The 19,482-nt window shown below is 38.2% G+C and overlaps 1 protein-coding gene across 1 annotated transcript in view; it reads left to right on the top strand.

The window, feature by feature from the left end:
* LOC111861392 overlaps window positions 1–18,544 on the top strand; it is a 548,679-nt gene extending 530,135 nt beyond the window's left edge. The window contains exon 6 of the mRNA XM_023845924.2: window positions 15,490–18,544. Within this exon, the coding sequence (XP_023701692.1) occupies window positions 15,490–15,563 (74 nt within the window). The 3' untranslated portion in view covers window positions 15,564–18,544. The remainder of the gene's footprint in view (window positions 1–15,489) is intronic.
* The last annotated feature ends 938 nt before the right edge of the window (window positions 18,545–19,482 follow it).

Below are 19,482 nucleotides of genomic sequence, written 5' to 3'. Positions count from 1 at the left end.
GGATCACTGTGTCACAGTGCTATAAATAAATAAATAAATAAAAATATATATGTGTGTTCTTGCTAACACAAACCTGTTTACATGTAACTGGATATTCAGCAATAAATACTGAAATCGAACTCCACTCATTGTCTGTGTTTTCTCTTACAATACAATATATTCATGGAGGAGAGTCATGTTTCTAGAACTAATAGTCCATCATCTAGTCTCTGGAACCAGAAGGTTAAGTTCCTTGTTTATAAGGATTCTCCATAACTTCATATCCTGATCCGTATGAATCCAGTTAAAATTCTCACGCCCTAATTCTTTAAATCCATTTTAATATTATCCTTCCAAGTAAGCCTATATCTTCAAAGAGGTCTACTTCTTTCATGTTTTTGACCACAATTTTGTATGTGTTTATAATCTTTACAAGCATGCTACATGTCTCTCCCATCTTATCCTTCTCTATTTTTATCGCCTCACTAATGTCTGGTTAAGAGCAGAAGTTATGAAGCTCTGGGATATGACACAACATTAAACATTTATGAAGATGAAAACAATTTCAAGAAACTGCAGGTTCTAACAGCAGATGATTTATTTCACTTATTCAGTAGTTTACTCGTATATACGCTCAGAGAGGTTTCACTTGGAGTCGTGGAGAGCTCAGGATAAGTCATCATATCGTATACCTAAATATTCTGACCATGTTATAATACCTGGGCGGTAAATTTGGCAGTAATGTCAAGTTTGTAAGCTAGTTGATCTCATGAAGGTCGAGAGTAGAAAATGGAAGTCATCTTAAGCAAAATACACGCTTTACAATGCTCGCTCTTTTAAATGGCGTGTGAAGGAAATATTGGACGGCCTCTGTGTTCTAGTGGACAGAGTTTCAGGCTACAGGTCTATAGGTCCCGGGTTCGCTACCAGATATTCTGAGAAACAGTAGGTCTGGAAAGGGGTCCACTCAGCCTCGTGAGGATAATTGTGGAGCTACGTATTTCAAGGAAATGGCGGCTCAGGTCTAGAAAGCCGAGATTAACGGCTTAAGGAATTCTTTGCGCTGACCACACGACACCCTCTGTCCGCAAAAGTTTCACTAAATTCGCCGACAAGCGGCGGTCGCTCGGTCGGTATAGCTCGCTTGCGGACTAAAATCAAGGAGTCTGTTTGCTGTTTGTGAAGGAAATGTTTTCCAGAGTGAAAATATCGTTCTTGCCTTGGTGAGGGCTTAGACGAGAGCTGGAGATCTGTATGAATGCAAACGTAAGAACTAAAGATACACGTATATTAAAGCAATAGTGTGAAACTCTCAAAATAAATGACATCCCTTACATCCTGGAATTAGAGAAATGGTGCAGAAGGAACGGGTCCCTAAAGGAACGTTGATTTTGAAGCGTTTTTTAAATTTTCAAAGCAAACTAATTTACCAAAACTTGACATAAAATTTAGATGTGGTTCCGATCAGTGTCTCGATGGACAGACAAATAATTTTGCGGTTACGCTTTGCGGCCTGCATACGTCGGTTAACCTAGCCGTGCAATTCAATACACCACGCAGTGCAGTAACACCTGAGGGAAGCCGTGAGTTCTGTATCACTTGTAATCGACAGTTTGTCAATGCAATTGCGCAATCGAAACTTTAAATAATTTGCTGACGTTATATAGCGCCGTGTAGTCCCTTGAAAGCCGACCAACGTTTCGGAAAAACTTGTGTCGTCCATCTTTAGGATTGAAGAGTAAGCCAAACAAGACATGAGGAGAATTTGCAGCGTGCTTCATTTTGGTTTCTTCCTTGATATACTCTTCGTAACCACTGTTGTCAGAACCTCAATTCCTACACAATAATTTATTATTTTAAAAAAGGAATATTACTTTAAGAATTACCGTGTTTAATTTATCTCTAATGAGGAATGCCTTCTTTTATCACATATTTCTATAGACACCTGCAACTTCCTTTTATCAACAGGAACACAAAAGTATGCGGTAAGAAAATGGCATAGTACATTTTTATTCACTATGCGGCAGTGTGAAGAAAGGAGTTTTTTAATCTACAAAAGCTTATGTTTTAGCAGCGCTGTTTCTTGTGGATCATCGAAGATTTTAAGCTACATGTTGTTAAAGGAAAATTAATATCCCAATAATTTAAGGCACTAGAAGTTCAGTTATTTGAAATAACATCATATGTTACCGTAAACATCTGAATTTTGATAAAACTGATTATTTAGGCGCCGGACATAAGTTTTACTGAACAGTAGTGGTAAAATGTAAAATTTGAGGTTTCACGGTGGTGACTATGAAGAATGCCGTCTTCTTCGATGTGGGGCCGTGTAGGTCTTGTGTGAATCGATGTTTCGGAGGAACATCGCTTACACAATATCTACACGGCGCCACATTCCAGAAGATGTCGTTCTTCAATGTTGGTAAAAGCCCGAATAAACAACAGTTCTCCTAATATTTTAACATAATCTTTAAATTAAGAACAAATGATTTTCTCCTTTTTTTTCTTGAACCTAATGTTTGTCCTGAAACTTCACAGAATCTCACTCTCTCGTGTCATATCATGTTCAGTGGAATTAAAAAAAAAAGCTCTCTTAACACTTTAGTAAACTGGAGCAATACAACGAAACTGAAAACTGTAGCAAATAAGGCACATCATTGAACTGCACTAATATGTGCACTGACGGCAGCTTCCTATGCTGGAGGCATCATGTTCATGTCGCAATATTTACTTTCAGGATTTTTACTGCTTGCTTATGGCAAATTCTAATATTTACAACGACCAATTCGTAAAACCACGAAACACGATGGTGAATCTCTAAAATAAGATGCAAATATTTGCTTTTTCTGGTTTTTACCAGAACTGTTCTGTAGCGCCTCAGTTCCACGCGTAAAACCTAGTTTTTACTCAAATTCGTGGTTTTGCGTTAACATATACATAAACATTGTAAAAGGAACCAAACACGTTGTGCGCGCGCATCATCCCACGCACTCGCACACACAAACACATACAGGCCTGTGTTTCATTACATAGAACGCTAATTCACTTGAAAGAAAAATACAACTTAAAAATACAGAGAATAAAAAAGTGGAGACAAGTTGAAGTATATCAAATGACGGAAGAGTTGTTTTGAGATAAAACAAATACAGTGCATCTAAAAAATAACATAGCATAACAAATAGCATGGTGTAAAATTGGGAACTGTCGGTTTGAGAGACAAGAGAGACACAAGCAGACCGAAAGAGGTTCGACATTTTCATTGGAGCTGCAATTAACGCGGGTTTCGCTGTATGAAAGCCTATAAACATCCGGTGGCCTATACCAGGTCTACTCTCATAATGAGCCATCCTGAACGATTTACGCTCTGGCGACCTGAGACCTTGAGCAACTGTAAAACCTTACTTTAATTCACTGGCATACCATTTCATGTGTTAAGACAATTATAGTTTACATCTTAGGAATCGCTATTCGTCCTTGTTCGAAAATTCTGTTGTTAATATAATCCTTACGTATCGCAAATTGTCGTATGTTTTAGTTGCCATGATACAATAATTATGTCCTGGGCTGGCATCAACGTGTCAACCTTCGATAATATTTATCTATCGCGAAGAGTGAACGTTCTTTTGGAATTACATCAAACTTTTGAAATTTATGAACAAACACGACAGAACGCACTCAATTTTTGAAACGTTTTACTGTTTATTCAAACTTCTTGAAGTCAACTTGAGGTATTTACTTACTTACTTACTTACTTACTTACTCATGGAGCTGAGCCCTTCTGGAGGAGCCGCCAATTCTGCAGCTACTCAAGAATTTCCCAGCATTTTATAGAACCCGAAGGTTCATTACCGTGTTTACAAGAGCCCTCCATTTGTCCCTATCCTGAGCCAGATATATCCAATCCATCCCATCCCATCCTATCTCTCCAATATCCATTCTAATATTGTCCACCCACCTACGCCTTGGTCTTCCCTGTGGTCTCTTTCCTTCTGGCTTTCCCACCAATATCCTATACGCATTCCTCGTCTCACCCATTCGTGCTACATTATCTGCCGACCTCATCCTCCTTGACTTGATCATTCTAATTATACTCGGAGAAGAGTACAAGTTATGAAGCTCCTCATTATGCAGTTTTCTCCAACCTCCTGTCACTTCATCCCTCTTCGGTCCAAATATTCTCCTCAGCGCCCTGTTCTCAAACACTCTTAGTCTATGATCGTCCCTTAATGTCAGATACAAAGTTTCACACCCATATAGAACCACAGGCAAAATTATCATTTTTTATATTCTAAGTTTTATGTTTTTGGACAAAAGACGAGAAGACAAAAGGTTCTGGACTGAATGGTAGCAAGCATTACCCGAGTTCAATCGCCTCTTAACTTCCTCCTGAATCAAGTTTCGATCTGTTATCGTTGTCCCCAAATATCTTAACTGTGCCACATTTTCAAAACCTCTGTTTCCTATCTTTATGTCATGATTTTGCCCTGCATTTTGGTGACGAGAGTGTAACATATACTTAGTTTTCTCAGTGTTTACTCAGTGTTCTCAGGAATCAAACCCCTGCCCTGCTGGCTGAATACCAGAAGAAAATATCCCTTGTTGTGTAGTCCATGGACAAATTTATGATACATATTGAACTACACAGCAGTACATGTACATACAGTGACATACGTTCATGCTAGCCTATACGAGTGAAGGCAGAGAGAGCATATGGTGCCAGGATTACCCATTCAGTATAATGACATGCGAAGCACGAACCATTGGCTAGTTCGCACATCTTCATGGTTATTCGTATGGGTCGTGTTGCGGTTTACATGTAACGTAACGACGGTAGAAGACCGCTGACTGCTACAGAAGGGCTAGTGGTCCCTAGGGCCGGACTACATCACTGATCGCTGTGGAAGCTGGAGAGATTGATGCCCAAGATCATTCCCCTCGCTATGGCTACACACTCTTTTTTGCTTGACCCTTTTCTGCTGCTGCCATGGGCTCCTGCTTTAATCTCACTGGTAACACCTTATCATCGCAAGGCCCTAATACTAAATATAACTCCTAAAAGAAGGAGCAGAGAAAGTTTCTCTAGTGGGCTATAAAAGTTAAATCGACATCGAGTTTTATTACTGCAGCCTTTGGTACATTTCTTGCATTAGCATGGCAGAGATCAAAAGAAAGGGAACTCTATGCTATACTTACGGTTTACCTTAAGGTCATAACATTTTGATGTTGTACAGTCCATATTCTGTTTGACTCCCTCATACACTACACTACACAACCGAACAATAAGAAAATATGGAATGTTCTTACAGTCGAGTGAATTTCTTTTATCGCTTTTATGGAAGGGCAGCTTGAGAAAAATAAGAAAGGAGTGAAAGAAAAATAAATATAAAAAGCGAGGCGAATTTCAACATTTTTCTTCACTGTTTCTTTCTTCATCTTATCTTCCACCTCATTGCAAGTCAACGAAAGCCAGAAATGAAGGAAACACACACACACATACACACTTGGTCTGGAAAATATATAGATCTACAGATAGACTGGGCGAAACACTGTATCCATTTTGTTGCATTTCGGAGCAGAATATTTTACTCTATGTTTCAAGATATTTTCCCACTGTTTGTTTAATAACTTAAGAGGATCTGCCTTGTGCTGATGATTTCTGGATTAGCTAAATAGAATTCCTTGTATACCCTAATAATAAAATTTGTCATTGTGGGGGCTTGATGAGAATGCATCAGAAATTCTAAGAGAGATTTGTATATTGTAACATGTATATCCGTTGCTAGGGAACAGCTAGGTAAACACGTTCCCGCGAAGACAATTCTTGGCTAACGTAGGAAAAGTGTTTCCATTACTAAGTAACGAAATTTTAAACACGCAACAATATGATGAATGTTTATAGCTCGTTGCTAAGCAAGAGTCAGCGCGCCAATGAACTCGCTGGGCAGGAACCACGCGAGTTGTTTTCTGTGCCGTCTGCGCTACGCCACAATAGAGGCCGTGTTTTCCGTGGGGTCCGTGAAAAGGAGTTATCTTAAAAATAAATGGCGCGAGGAGTCATTTCTGAGTTCTCGGTATAAGATAGCCACGGAAAGTTCGTTGTAGAAGAAGAATAAGAAGTCGGCCTGTGAAGAATTGCTGTGTAATTAGAAGATTTAGTTCAGTGAAACTGTTTTAATTCCATTTCATGCATCCTGTTATGTTATAACTTTTCTTTCGTTCTCATGGAGAAATTGGAGTATTCTATATTTTGTGTATAAAAACTGTTATTGGAGGCTCGTGATGTTGAGTTGTTGTTTACATTCCCCATAGAACGGACAATACTTTGTAAGATGAGACACCGACTAAGTAATTAACATTAATATTATGTAAGTTTTGAGGTTTTCACGGCGATGACAATGAAGAGATTTGTCTTCAACATTAATATTACTTCATCTACTTCATGAGCCTTCTATAACAGTTTTTATACACAAGATATAGAATACTCTAATTTGTCCATGGGAAAGAAACAAAATCACAAAAACCAGCGACTGACTCGATGATGTAAAACACCAATCGAAGAGGTTATTCTTGTTTTATACTATAACTTTTGTTTTATATAATCAAATTTATTGTATTTTTACGTCAAGTATTTTAATATAATCAATATTATTGTATCCAATTTTATTAATACTGCAGTTCAGTGGTGTGTATATGTTAGCCATGTATTTGCCTGATGATGGCTATTAATAGCCGAAACATGTAGCAGAAAATTCTTGACTCTACAAGGACTCGAACTCCGAAACCTCGGTTGTCCAGCCCGTAGCCAGTCGCTAAGGCTCACAATACACGTAAAATAGATAGGGGAAGTAATTCAGGAAATTCTTGTTAACATTCAGTTCCGGAACTATAATCATGTTTCCTTCTGTAGAGTACTTCGCTCGAACGAACAGAACAACACGTGTACACAGTCTTATGTTTCTCTATGGAATGAGGCTAATTACTGTAACGAGAAAAAAGTTACAAGCTTTTGAATTACGAGTACACTATTAAGAGTTCTACGTGTCTCTGTAGGACACAAAGCAAGTGGAGCTGGTATCCGTAGCGCTGAATGAACAGCCGGCTTAAGATGGTTACTTTTGAGATGGTCTGGGTATATGACTCAGGTTTGGTAAGTAATAAATTCATTAAGGATTTAGATGGTGGAGCATCTGGGAAGGCAGATAAGAAGAAATGAGGATAACATTAATATTAAAAGCGAAGAAGAAAATAGGACTTAAAATGGGTCGATCTGGTTTCACAGGAAATGATTTAAAAGAGCTGAGTATTTGTGTCGTTGAAACTTCAGGTTGTATCAGCAACGCCGAAAGAAAAAACTCCATGGGTTTTAGTCCGCAAGCGTACACCGACCGAGCGACCGCCGCTTGCCAGCGAAGTTAATGCCAACTTTAGCGGATAGAGGCTATCGCGTGGTCAGCGCAACGGGTCTCTACGGCCGTTAATTTCGGTTTTCCAGACCGAAGCCGCTACTTTTTCATTCAAAAGCACCTCCATTATCCTCAGGAGACTAAGTTGATCCTTTTCCAGACCCACTACTTAGAAATACTTATTGCGCCTAGAATCGAACCCGGGACCTCTGGAATTGTAGCCAGGAACTCTGACTAATAGACCACATAGGCGGTCATTCTAGTTTTATTAAAAATCATTTCCGAGGCTGGTTATGAACGACACAGCATTTAGACTTCTCAGGCAAGAACTCAGTTTATGGGTTTCAATCCGAGGGATTTCGGTAGTACGTACTTTAACAAAGTAATTTGATATCCTGCTTAGTAATGTTATTATCATGTTGATCTAATAAGAAGTGCGCATGGGAAGAGTTACACGTACAGGAATGACGAGACGTAAAGTAATATGAATGGATACATCTCAAGAAACCTGTTTAGTTCCGGATGGTGCTGTATATTTGGGCAGGGAAAGTATGAGACTAAAAGCAGAAGATTCGTCTAATGAAAATAAACTGAAGAAGATGACGTCTATCTTCCTTAACATGCGTTTCCACTTCAAGCAACTCACAAAAAATATAAAAGGGGTAACTTATTCTTGTGGTGTAAAGTAATATTGATGACCATTTTGAGCTCTTCATTTTAATTTTTCACTTTTAAGGAACATAGAGAAAAATAATTTCCATGGAGAAGTTTGTATGCACAGTATTCTGGAAAATATTTAAAATGTTTTTCTTGTATAATGAAAAATTTACGAGTGTTGCTAATAACAATTAACCACACATTGTTTGCTGTCAGTCATACTGCTGAAGTTCTATGACATTTTAAATACAACAACATTTTAGCTATATTTTTTATAACAATATGGAGATGTGTCCTGCTTGAGAAGCCCATTGCCCACAGCTGGCCAAGAAATACCCCAATTCTTATGCAACACAAAGTACATTCTCATGTTCACAGAATGTTCTTTTACATAAAACAATCCTGTTCAGTTCAATTGATATAATATTTGGAAAACTTATTGGTATTACGAAAAATATCGAATAAAGCAGCTAAGGTCTGAACGTTGCCCTCCTTATATTTAATTATATACCATACCATTGAAATGTATTAGGGAGCAGAAATATATATCCACGTGTTTTTAATAACATTAGATAGAGAAAACTTTTGAGCTTCGAGGCCCGACTGGTGTATCTCTGGGGAAACAGCCACCGGCAACCATTGGACAGGAGGCTGGGTGTGTCCTAGAGCCGGTTTTGAACGCTGTGGAGAAGAAAGACAAACAATTTCTGGTGACATAAGTCGCACCCCGAGCCCTCGGTTTTCCAGCCCATTGCGCAGTCATTATACCTATGAATTATCCTGCCCCCTTATTTATAAATTGTCATGTACGTGTTTGAGAATTTTCAATAAGTGAGCTAGAATGCGATGAAATAGAACAGAATAGAAAGGAAAAGGCGTCTAACTGCCCTTGCACCTCGACCAGTCACGGTATGCTGTGTGTTCCTGTCATTTATCTTGACAAAGAATTAGCACCGTGAATAGCGAGGTGCACATACGGGCTGCATTCCAACACGAAGTTCCGTAGTCTTGTTTCTGCAGGAAAAGAGCGACCAATATTCACTCTGTATGAGAGTTTCTCCTTAAGTCAACCATATTTATCATCGGTATGCCTCGTTTTGGAAATATTCTAGGAGGAGCTCTCAAATATTATGATTTCTGCATTGATACGCTGTCTTATTTTTTTTAATTGCTATTGGGGTGGGACTAAGTCCCTTGTACTGCGGCCACTTCTGGCCTATTGTACCAGCCCCAGATGATAGGTGAGCGTGATTGTGGAGCAATTGGTTGAATGAAGATTGGCAGGGGAAACCGAAGTACTCGGAGAAAACCTGCCCCAGCGCCACTTTGTCCACCACAAATCCCACTTGACCAGACCCGGGATCGAACCCGAGCCGTCGCATTGGGAAGCCAGCGACTAACCGCTTGAGCTATGGCGCGGTCGAGGCTATAGCTTACTTAAGATTTCGTCATCTGGGCCACTTTTTTATAGAACAAAGTGACTATTATGGGGCCTTCATAAACAAAGTCCTCCATTTCATTTGAAATGTAGGATTGAAAGGGGAAGGACAATAAATCTTTGAAGGTCGCAGTGCAAGGACCGGATTATTGTGTCCCATCTCTTATGCATTCAGTCATTCATCAAATTCCAAAGTACGACATCTGTAACTAAGGACGTAAATGATTTCATTATGCTACATACGTATGTAGAGAAAAGGACTCTTAAATAGTATGTGTGTGTAGACGTATGCATAGAAGAGGACTCCTCTATCCTGAAGACGGAAGTGCTATATCCTAAGTAAGTTGATAACGTTCTATCAGACTACATGACGGCAATCTTCGCATGAAGTGTTTTGGCAAGAAGTCAGGTGGAAGACTTATACGCTAGAGAATACAGGGTCATCAAAAAAGAATATGTGCTCCACTTATCGCTCGGTATATATGAAGTCTTTCTTCGATCTCGTGCCAAGTCCGCTGAATCATATCTGGAGTTACCTCTGCAATGGCTGTTGTGATCCTACCCCATGGATGTTGGAGATCCCGAATATTCTTAATGTATCCCCACAAAAACAGCCCATCGGTGCAAGACCTGGGTTTCATGGAGGCCAGAAAATTGGTCCACCCAATCCAGGCATTGCTCATAAGTTATTTCGACTGGTAAACAGACAATAGTATCTCAACATAGATACATAATCCCGGCATTCTTTTTCGATCAACCTGTATTAATATTGTAACAGATTTTATGAACGCGTTGCCAGGCAACAGCTCTGTAAACACAGTTCAACACGCAACAGCAGAGGAGGATGTGTTTCACGTGTCTCTGGTGACGTCATGCAGCGGTGGGTGATGGTCACGTGACATGCGTTTCCTGTGATGCGTGTCCGTTCTTTGGCTATATAAGTGACAGAATTTTTCGGTTTAGGGACGAACCGGTTCTCGGTAGGTGATAACCACGGGAAATGCGTGGTTGAAGAATACAAGAAGTCAGCCTGTGAAGAATCAACGTGTGATTTGAAGACTTTGTATGCGTTGTAGCACAGTGATATTGGGAGTGATTTAGTGAGACGTATATATTTCCTGTGTTATAAATTCATGAGCATTAGTGGAGATAAACTGAGATGATTAGTGTGGAGTGATATTAAAATGTGTAAATCAGTAACAGTATTATAATTATTTGTAATTACGGCCTGTAAGTATCCAATAAATCCAATTACAATTCAAACCTGTGTCTTAGTTATCCATACACGTGAGAGTATGGACCATTGGGAAATAGTTATTGAAAATCAGAATTCAATCGAAATGATTCCGGTTGATGTCAAGCGATCCAGTTTGGTATTCGCTGTGTTAAAATTATTGTCCCGTATATATTTATATATATTTTTTTTTCGACGCTGTCAATATCTAGGCTATATAGCGTCGAATTGCAAGATGACTGGTGAATTGGAAAGGAAGGGAGCGGTGGTGGTCTAAACGAGTTCTATTCCAACATTTATGTGAAGGATTGAGTTAACTGAGAAACGATATTGTGTCCCTGCCGAAATGAGAGCCGAGCACCTCCAGGATGCACGTCTTGTGCTCTACCGCTAGATAATCTTTCTCAGTACCGCACAATTTGATATTTCCTTTCTTACGTATCTACTTGTGGACTATGTACATTAGCTGTTCCTGTACTGTTATGATACCCTGAAAGATTATTTTGAATGTGAAAATATTCTTAAGAAATTTCTGTTTAATAAACATATGTCTTCATGTTCGTTGTACAGAAATCTTGCTTCAAGTATTCACACCCCTTTCTTTGTAGCCTACAAGTGTTCATATTGTACACTGGCTCCACTTGTGCTATAGCGGATTCATCTCGCACTTCGGTTGCTATGCATGTAACTGGACCACTTGTACATGCATATTTCAGACCCACCTGTAAGATTCGTTCCTTCTGTACGTCTCTAAATTTCTGTTTAAAGCAGATCTCGTTTTCATATTTTCAGATCTGAAAATGTAATATTTTTCTAAGAGATTGTATCTGTCATTCATGGATTCTCTGTATCCCGTCATATATATATATATATATATATATATATATATATATATATATATATATATATATATATACACACACACACACACACAAACATGAGTATTGTCACGTTCACTGTATCTTACAAAATAAAGTTTATGGAATGGTAGATTAGATAAGAAATTTGCATAAAAATGTGTCACTTTCGAAATCTACAGTTAAAAGCAGGCTTTATAACATAAATTAAGAGCTCGTGGCTTATGCTTGAAGATTATCGGAGAAAATGATTATGTGGTTCTAATTCTAGTCACGGATGTATAATTCCTCTGGTACAGTACCCATTCATCCAGACTTGACTTAAAAGCACTGAATAAAACGTATGAAACACAGATATTCCCTGTGAGATACTGAAGTATGTTTCTCGAAGATCTAAAGTAAACTTTGTACACCTGTACATTTAATTCAAACAAGATTTTCTCGACTTGTTCTTAGCACAGATTTAGAATAGTGGACACGAACTGCCTTTTGCATTTGGCCTCTCTTATTATCATTAAGGTGAATATCATTCACTCATCATCATCATCATCATCACTTACTCATGGAGATCAGCCCTTCTTGAGAAGCCGCCTATTGTGCAGCTATGAAGGTGAACATAAGATCTAAAAGTTATATAGCTAATAGGATTTGAGCTTATAATCAATCAAGTGACTTGAACAAGTTACGCCTAAATTTCTTATTTCTGTATTGAGGAATCGGGGATCCATTCCTGGTAAGGTCAAAAGAGTTTTATTTTCTCCAGGGCGTCTGTACCGGCTCTGGAGGGCACCCACCTTCCTATTCAGTGCACACCATGGGCACTTTCCCCAGTGGTAAAGCTGCCGGGGCGAGAACCTGAACACTCAGTTTCATCTAGTGCCGAGGTTAAAGACGAGTGGCTCCAAGTCCTTCACGTATCCATGCATTTTCATGGCCCGGCGCTTAATTAAATAATCGGTGGGAAAACTTTAACTTAACCTTGACCACTGTCGTCCAGGGACGCATGCCGGATATTTTGATTATGTTTACCGAGCATAATATTTCGTAAATATCTCTGTGGAATCTTATGCTATGGGATGACACATTTCAGGTTTTCATTGTGACAACTCTGACACTTGACACAANTTATATATTATTATATATTATAATATGTCGAGAAATATATTATATTTAATGTTCGAATATCAACGGCCGTGGGGTTTGTTGTGTTGACCACGCGACACTCTCTATCCGCAAAAGTTGGTACTAAACTTCGTCGACAAGAGGCGGTAGAGCTCGCTTGCGGACTAAAATCACGCAGTTTTTTTATCATATGTTTTACGGTAATACCTATTTTTGACGTATTTACTGACTCTCTTGTATTTGTAATACAGAACGAAGTTCGGAAATATTTTGCTACATCTCTTCTTGGAAAACACGGCATCAATTCTGCCCTCAAGAAGTTGGCAGCAAGTTCCTACGAAATATATGCGGTACTTTACTTTATCGGCTCGACCCTGTGCCTGTAAGAAGTCGAGATGTAGAGAGACAGAAACTTAGAATCTGCATTTCTGGTACTTCCCACAGATACTGTCTGCATAGAGGGTAATACTTCAGCCTAAATTTGGACAATTATTTGAATGAAAGGAAACATAGCATGAAACTGCATTAATTATTTTTATTTCAGATGTAGAAGTACATTTTAATTCAGCTACATTTATAACCAAACTTCAGTAATGTAAGTTTTGAGGTTTTCACGGCGATGACTATGAAGAAAGTCGTCTTCTAGGTTTTGGCGTCAAAACCCAGAAGACGACTTTCTTCAAACTTCGGTAATCTTTTACAAAACGATCGAAAGTGTGTCATTATCAAAATATTTTAAGCTTCATAATTTTTTATGAATTTGAACTTGAGTTTATTATTATGGAGTTCAGATCTTATCATAATCAGTCATAATTAATGTTCGTACAACAGGTTACAACAATTCGTTGTCTGTTTCTTTAAATATGTCGAGACCGATAGTGAAACCATCCGACGTATTTCGTCCTGTTTAAAATATTATGACATTTGTTGTGTTACTTTGTAACTGCGAAACTTAAATTTTCACTTTTTTCTTCATATGCCGTAAAATATTTAGGATATCTGAAATAATCAGTGACATGACATTCTGGGCTATTAATTTTCCGCTTTTAAACCACTATCGTACTGTGCTTTGTAATACTAATACAAAGGTAGATGTTGTTGATCGGATTACAATACTGGGAAGGTGTGCGTTACTGCAACAATTATCGTTCTTCGGATTACATTCTTACATTGACGTAATGCTCTGTGATTATTATATTTAAACAGACCTCTCTAGCATGGCAATGTGGTACTCAGAAATATCCAATGTCTTGTCCTCAGCTGTAGGAACTGGGTTATGAAGCTTCTCTGTAACACGATAATCCCATTTAAACATGCTTTATGAGCGCAGTGCAATGTAAATTCATCTTCAATGCTTTCGTTTGAATAGTTTCACTGCTATGTCATTTATTTTGTATTGCCTTCTTTCCTTACGGTAACAAGTCCAGACTTCAGCAATTATTGAGTCCCACAACACTAGTTGCAAGACTTACCCTGTAACTTAGAGAACTCCGTAGTCTAGGGTTAAGGTAAATACCCTGTAACTTGGCTCTATATACGAGTACAGACATTGTTATTATTATTATTATTATTATTGGAGGGGGTGGGTTTCCCAATGCACCGCAATTTCAATCTTCATCACGGAAGACGGAATTACATGCATATGTCCGCACCATGGAGAATTGGAATTCTTTCCAATTCCCAGCGTGGGGTGTACAAACCGTTCCACAAACGAGTCTTTCAACATATTCTGAAGTGTACGGACGTGATCCTTGCGCGCTCCGAGTTATAGCTTGTAGATCGAGTATTATAATTTAAAGCATAAGCATACAGTAAATTAACAGTGTGGTTTGGAGAACAATAAGTGAATAAACATCAAGTTGGATTAATTCCCAGAATACCGCTTAATTCGGCATCGCTACCCTGAGTCTCGTGCTAACCTACCCAGCCAGTTTCCCATACCTATACCGACCTTCCTTAGTTTGATCTGTGAGGTAAACTTGCAGTGATTATCATACACTGTCCTAAGGTAGAAATAGATGTAGCAGGGATAGCACCATTCCGACTGAGCTGATATAAACAAAGGGTGGGTTGAAAAATGGCGGTGTTAAGCTGAAAGTTTCAAGATCACAGCTTCTGAGACAGAAGAAGCTACATGTTATTTGAAGGAATTAAGTTATAGCATTCTTCATCGCCATTTTTCTGTGAATTCATATAATTGCCTAGTATCAGAATATGATGACAATTTCAGTTACCTTAAAGCATAAATTCAATGGAAATTTGAATTGAAATTAGTCTCATTATATAATTGAGCACGCAATAGAGCTACGTCTAATAACAGGCTTGTAACTAGTGAAAAAGAGGTTTGTAGTAAGTGTCTCCTAGCCAATGGGTATTGGAGACCTTTCTCTGAAGGTAAAGCGGCCGGGATGTGATGCTTATCACTCATTTCCAACTAGTGCCGAGGTCAAGAATACGTGGATCTATACATCCACTCCCCCATACGTGTACATGGGGTAGTGCTTAATTAGTTAAGCACAGAGACAACTTTTACCGATACATGTGGATGTATTTAAGATTGCTTTCTGTAACGACTTTCCATATATCTGAGCAAATCTCTTTACTAATAACAATAGAAAAAAGTTCTAATCTTCTTGCTGTTCGTCATTGCTGACAATATAAATACGCGCATAGAACTTAAGGATTTCAATCTTTTGCACTTTTCTTTTAATTTCCCATAAATATCATTCACATCAGAAGCAATTTACACAAGAATTACTTTCATAATCGTTCGTACTGACATGGCTGTCTTTGTTGCAGGATCAGCGACGAGGTGGAGAGGTGCATGGTGGCTTCTGTCTGCTCTGGCGCTTCTGTCGTTCCTCACCAGGTAGCAGGACTTTCGAATTGGCTCTGCGCCCCTCTGTTGCTGAATGCTCTGTCTGAAATCGTTCAAGGTTAGCTCATTCAGAAGATACACACTACTGCATAAAGTTGATCGGTTTGTCGTCAAAATAACTTCAAGTTTGATAATGAGAAGTACTTCCAATTTGTTCGTTAGTACGGCGACTAAGTGAAAAGAGGTGAGATTTAAAAGCTTTCACTCATGGGCACCGTAAGCTACCTGAAATAGATATTGTTTTTTTAGATAACCTGTTTGTTGAAAAGTTCCAGACGCTGAAATGTAGTCCATTATAACTATATGTATAAGACCAGGCATTCGTACTATTATTTATTTATTTATTTAATGTATATTTAATTACTCTGCTAGCAGCTTAGACTATATAGCTTCGAATGGAAGGCTTTTTAGAAAATGGTGAAGTGCAAAAGCGGTCGTGTACTATTTCTGGATACTGCCTCGGCATTTGCCTCGAGTGACCTAGGGTAAAGACGTAAGACCTCACTGAGGAGAATGCGTGTCCCAGCCCAGACACTCGGGAGTAGAAGTCAGAAACGTTTCCACTAGAGCCAATTTGTTTGGTGTAAATTTGTTCAAATGTTCGGTGTCTGTTCCTTGTATTTCATTACTGGATGAATAATTTGCTCAATAATTAAAACAGTCCTTAATATAGATCAACTCTTAAGTTGAAAATTGGTACTGTCTTGGGAAGGTTACCTTAAATTTCACTAAGAGTGAATTGCAAATTTAGCTTTGTTAATTTTCTTTTTACTTTCAATAAGCAACCATTTAATATAATTGTCATACCGTTAATAGAAAGATTCATATAATTAGAATAAATATGTGATCTATTTTACTACCTTATTTAAATATCAGTTCTCAAATTAGGAAGTATACTAGAATGAACATTGTTCCAACCTACCAGTCTGGCACATTACTTTCGTCTGAGCTTTTAGTGTTTAGAAATGAGAGACCGTCTGTTTAAGTACGCAAAATGATCGACAAGGATCAAAAAGCTCTTTAGTACTGCAGTTTATGGTGCCCAGTAATACTTGTGACTTGCTTCTTAAATCCCATAATTTTCACAAGTGTGATGTGTGACACAAGAAGAAGAAGAAAAAGAAGATATGTGGGTTAGTGAAGCGAACAATTTTTCGTCGTTCTTCGACATGTAATGAAAGGATAGTAAAGTGGATTGGGTCTTGACCCAATTTTCTGAATTGCTGTGTTATTAACAAACAATGACAGCTGGTTGTAAGGAATGACATGTTTAGTGTTTATTACGTGTATTGTGCGCATGATTAGTAATATTAAAAACTACTAAAGGGGAGGTGGAGCTGAAAACGTCAAAACATTTTGACTATTTTCTCTGTCACAAATCATATACTATTAGGCGTAAGTGCAGCTCCCTTACAGAATATCCCAAAATCATATAAAATTCAGTCTGGAGTTTAGAATTCTAACGAAAACAAAGAACAGCTACATGGAAAATCACAAGTAATTTATAAGTAAGGATGCGTATGGGTCTTAATTTTCAAGTTAATATTAATGCTGCAATTTATTGACGGAACTTCTGCTTCACGTTATCTCTGTTGAGATGCAGAAAACAATTTCGCAGATAGAGTAACTGCGGGAAGGGTGTCTGTGTTGCGCATAGCATGAGCCATTATTTGGGTGTCACGCGTGTGAGTCGGCATTTGCATGATAACAACAGGTAACAGAGCTTCGATCGCGACACGCATGCCGCTAAATTAAGTTTCCGTTATTCACATCATGTTCCCACCACGCTAGTCTTTTTGTTTGCATTTTACTTTCATTGTCTGTGTACTTTTGTTGATGGCTTGCGATCTGTGTTCAGCACCAACTACCAAGTGTGTAGTCCATGGGTTTGATTTATAAGCGTGAGCAGGGACAGCACTGAATTTAACGCTACTAAGACTGATAGAAGAGGAGGTGAAAAGGGTTCTAACATTCGAATTCCCAGGAGGACACTAAGAATTTTATTCAGTTGTTAGTTTGTTTGGAACAGCAGTATTATTCAGCTGCAACAATACTTCGCGTTTATGGACGTTCACAAGATGTAGATTTTGCAGTTGTATTGACACATGAAGAGATCTTCACACTTGCTTACACTATGGGGTGTGACAATTGTTCTGAAGAATGTAAACTTCAGCAGTTCATTCCCCGTTACTTTTACTGAACGTGATTCCCAAAGTTTCCAAAAATTGATCACAAATTAGGAAAGAACGGCATAAAGTCTGCAGATTGCACGAGAAAATAGTTACAGACTCTTAATTCTTAATGGCTGAATTAAAGATTTTCACTGTCTTTGTATTTTTCTTATGGTCGTATTTGGTCTATTTGGGGGAGATACTCCCTAAAGATTTGTTTGTATGCCGTAAACACTCGTACAGAATACTAAGTAATTAAACTGTTAAATTGTTTAAGACCACTTGGATAACCATGGATCGAGAGCCAAGCAACAGGAGCCGGGATGATTAGCAATCTTTACGGTAGACAGATTTTGAAGAAGTACGAGTAGCTCGTTAAGACTACACTTTTGTGAATAGCCGATACTGATGTGCAAAACAGCTACTTTTCAATGATATTGCAAGTCATGACAAATGTTTGCTGAGGAGTACACGGGAACTAACAACATGTATCGTCTGGACAACATTTGATTTTCTGAAGGCTCTCTGCTTACGAGGAATTTTTAAATATTAATTAATGTTGGAAGATTACTTGTTCAGTTATAGTTTGTGGGGAGTTGAAGATGTGTATTATATTAATTTATATTAATTTTTGTTCCAAATTCAATTCATATGCATATATTTCATATTTCAGGAATTTTTCGGAAAATTGATTCTATCCTCTTGAATTCTGAAATAGCTTCATGATTTTACAGAATAATTTTATAACTTAGGGTAAGTTTGTCCCTGTGCTTACCTAATTAAGCACTACGCCATGAAGGTGTAAGGGGAAGTGGATGTATAGATCCACATTTTCTTAACCTCGGCACTAGCTGGAGGTAAGTGGGCAGCTTCACGTTCTGACCGCTTTACCCCTTAGGAGAAAGCCTTCTGTATCCGTTTGACAGGAGGCTGGGTGATCCCAAGATCCGAAATGGACGACGCGGGGAAGAGAAAAATTCTTGCCTCTACCGGGACTCAGACCACGCTGACGTCCAGCCCGCATCCCGTTACTATACCGACTACGCTATCCCGGTTCATAGATTAATGGCATACACAATTTAATATTTTCACATAAATTTAACTTCCGTCTAGAAATTATGATACTGAATATTTCAATTTAAGTCTTTTTAAGCAAATTAGAAGATATAGATATGCCAATTGTAAAGCTTATACTCTGGCCTACGGGTATCAAAATTGCCATTAATCTGCCCCATTAACGTACATCGTTACCGGTATTGTACCTGTAATTAGTGAGTGTACTTCTTCAAACTTAATTGTTAATTGGAGCAAACGTGCATATAAAATCTGATTGTAGGATGATAAATTACTTAAATATATTCTAAATATTTGTACAATTACAGATATTTTAAATACATATTTTATTCCTATTAGTTTAGTAGGAAATTTTGGACAAATTCCGGTCTCACACACCCCCATTCTTTCCGAATACTACAGTAGGAATTGAATATAGTTTCAAGTTCATATTTGTCTATACAATAAAGTAAATGGACTCCTAACAAACAATATGTCCAAGGGAACACACAAGGGCAATGAAAATTAACATGTTAAAACATCCATCAATTTTGCATTGAGCATGGTGTATGAAGATAAATAGTAATGTTTCGAATAAATACTATTGATTGTCCCTTAATTTCATAAGACATTCTTAAATCTGCACTGAAACTTAGGCGTGCATGTTTAAAATAATTATATGTAAGGGAG

This window comes from Cryptotermes secundus, unplaced genomic scaffold (genome assembly GCF_002891405.2).
Source record: "Cryptotermes secundus unplaced genomic scaffold, Csec_1.0 scaffold16, whole genome shotgun sequence".
NCBI classification, from domain to species: domain Eukaryota; kingdom Metazoa; phylum Arthropoda; class Insecta; order Blattodea; family Kalotermitidae; genus Cryptotermes; species Cryptotermes secundus.
The sequence above is the reverse complement of the archived record's forward strand: the minus strand, read 5'-3'. Positions and strand labels throughout refer to the sequence as shown.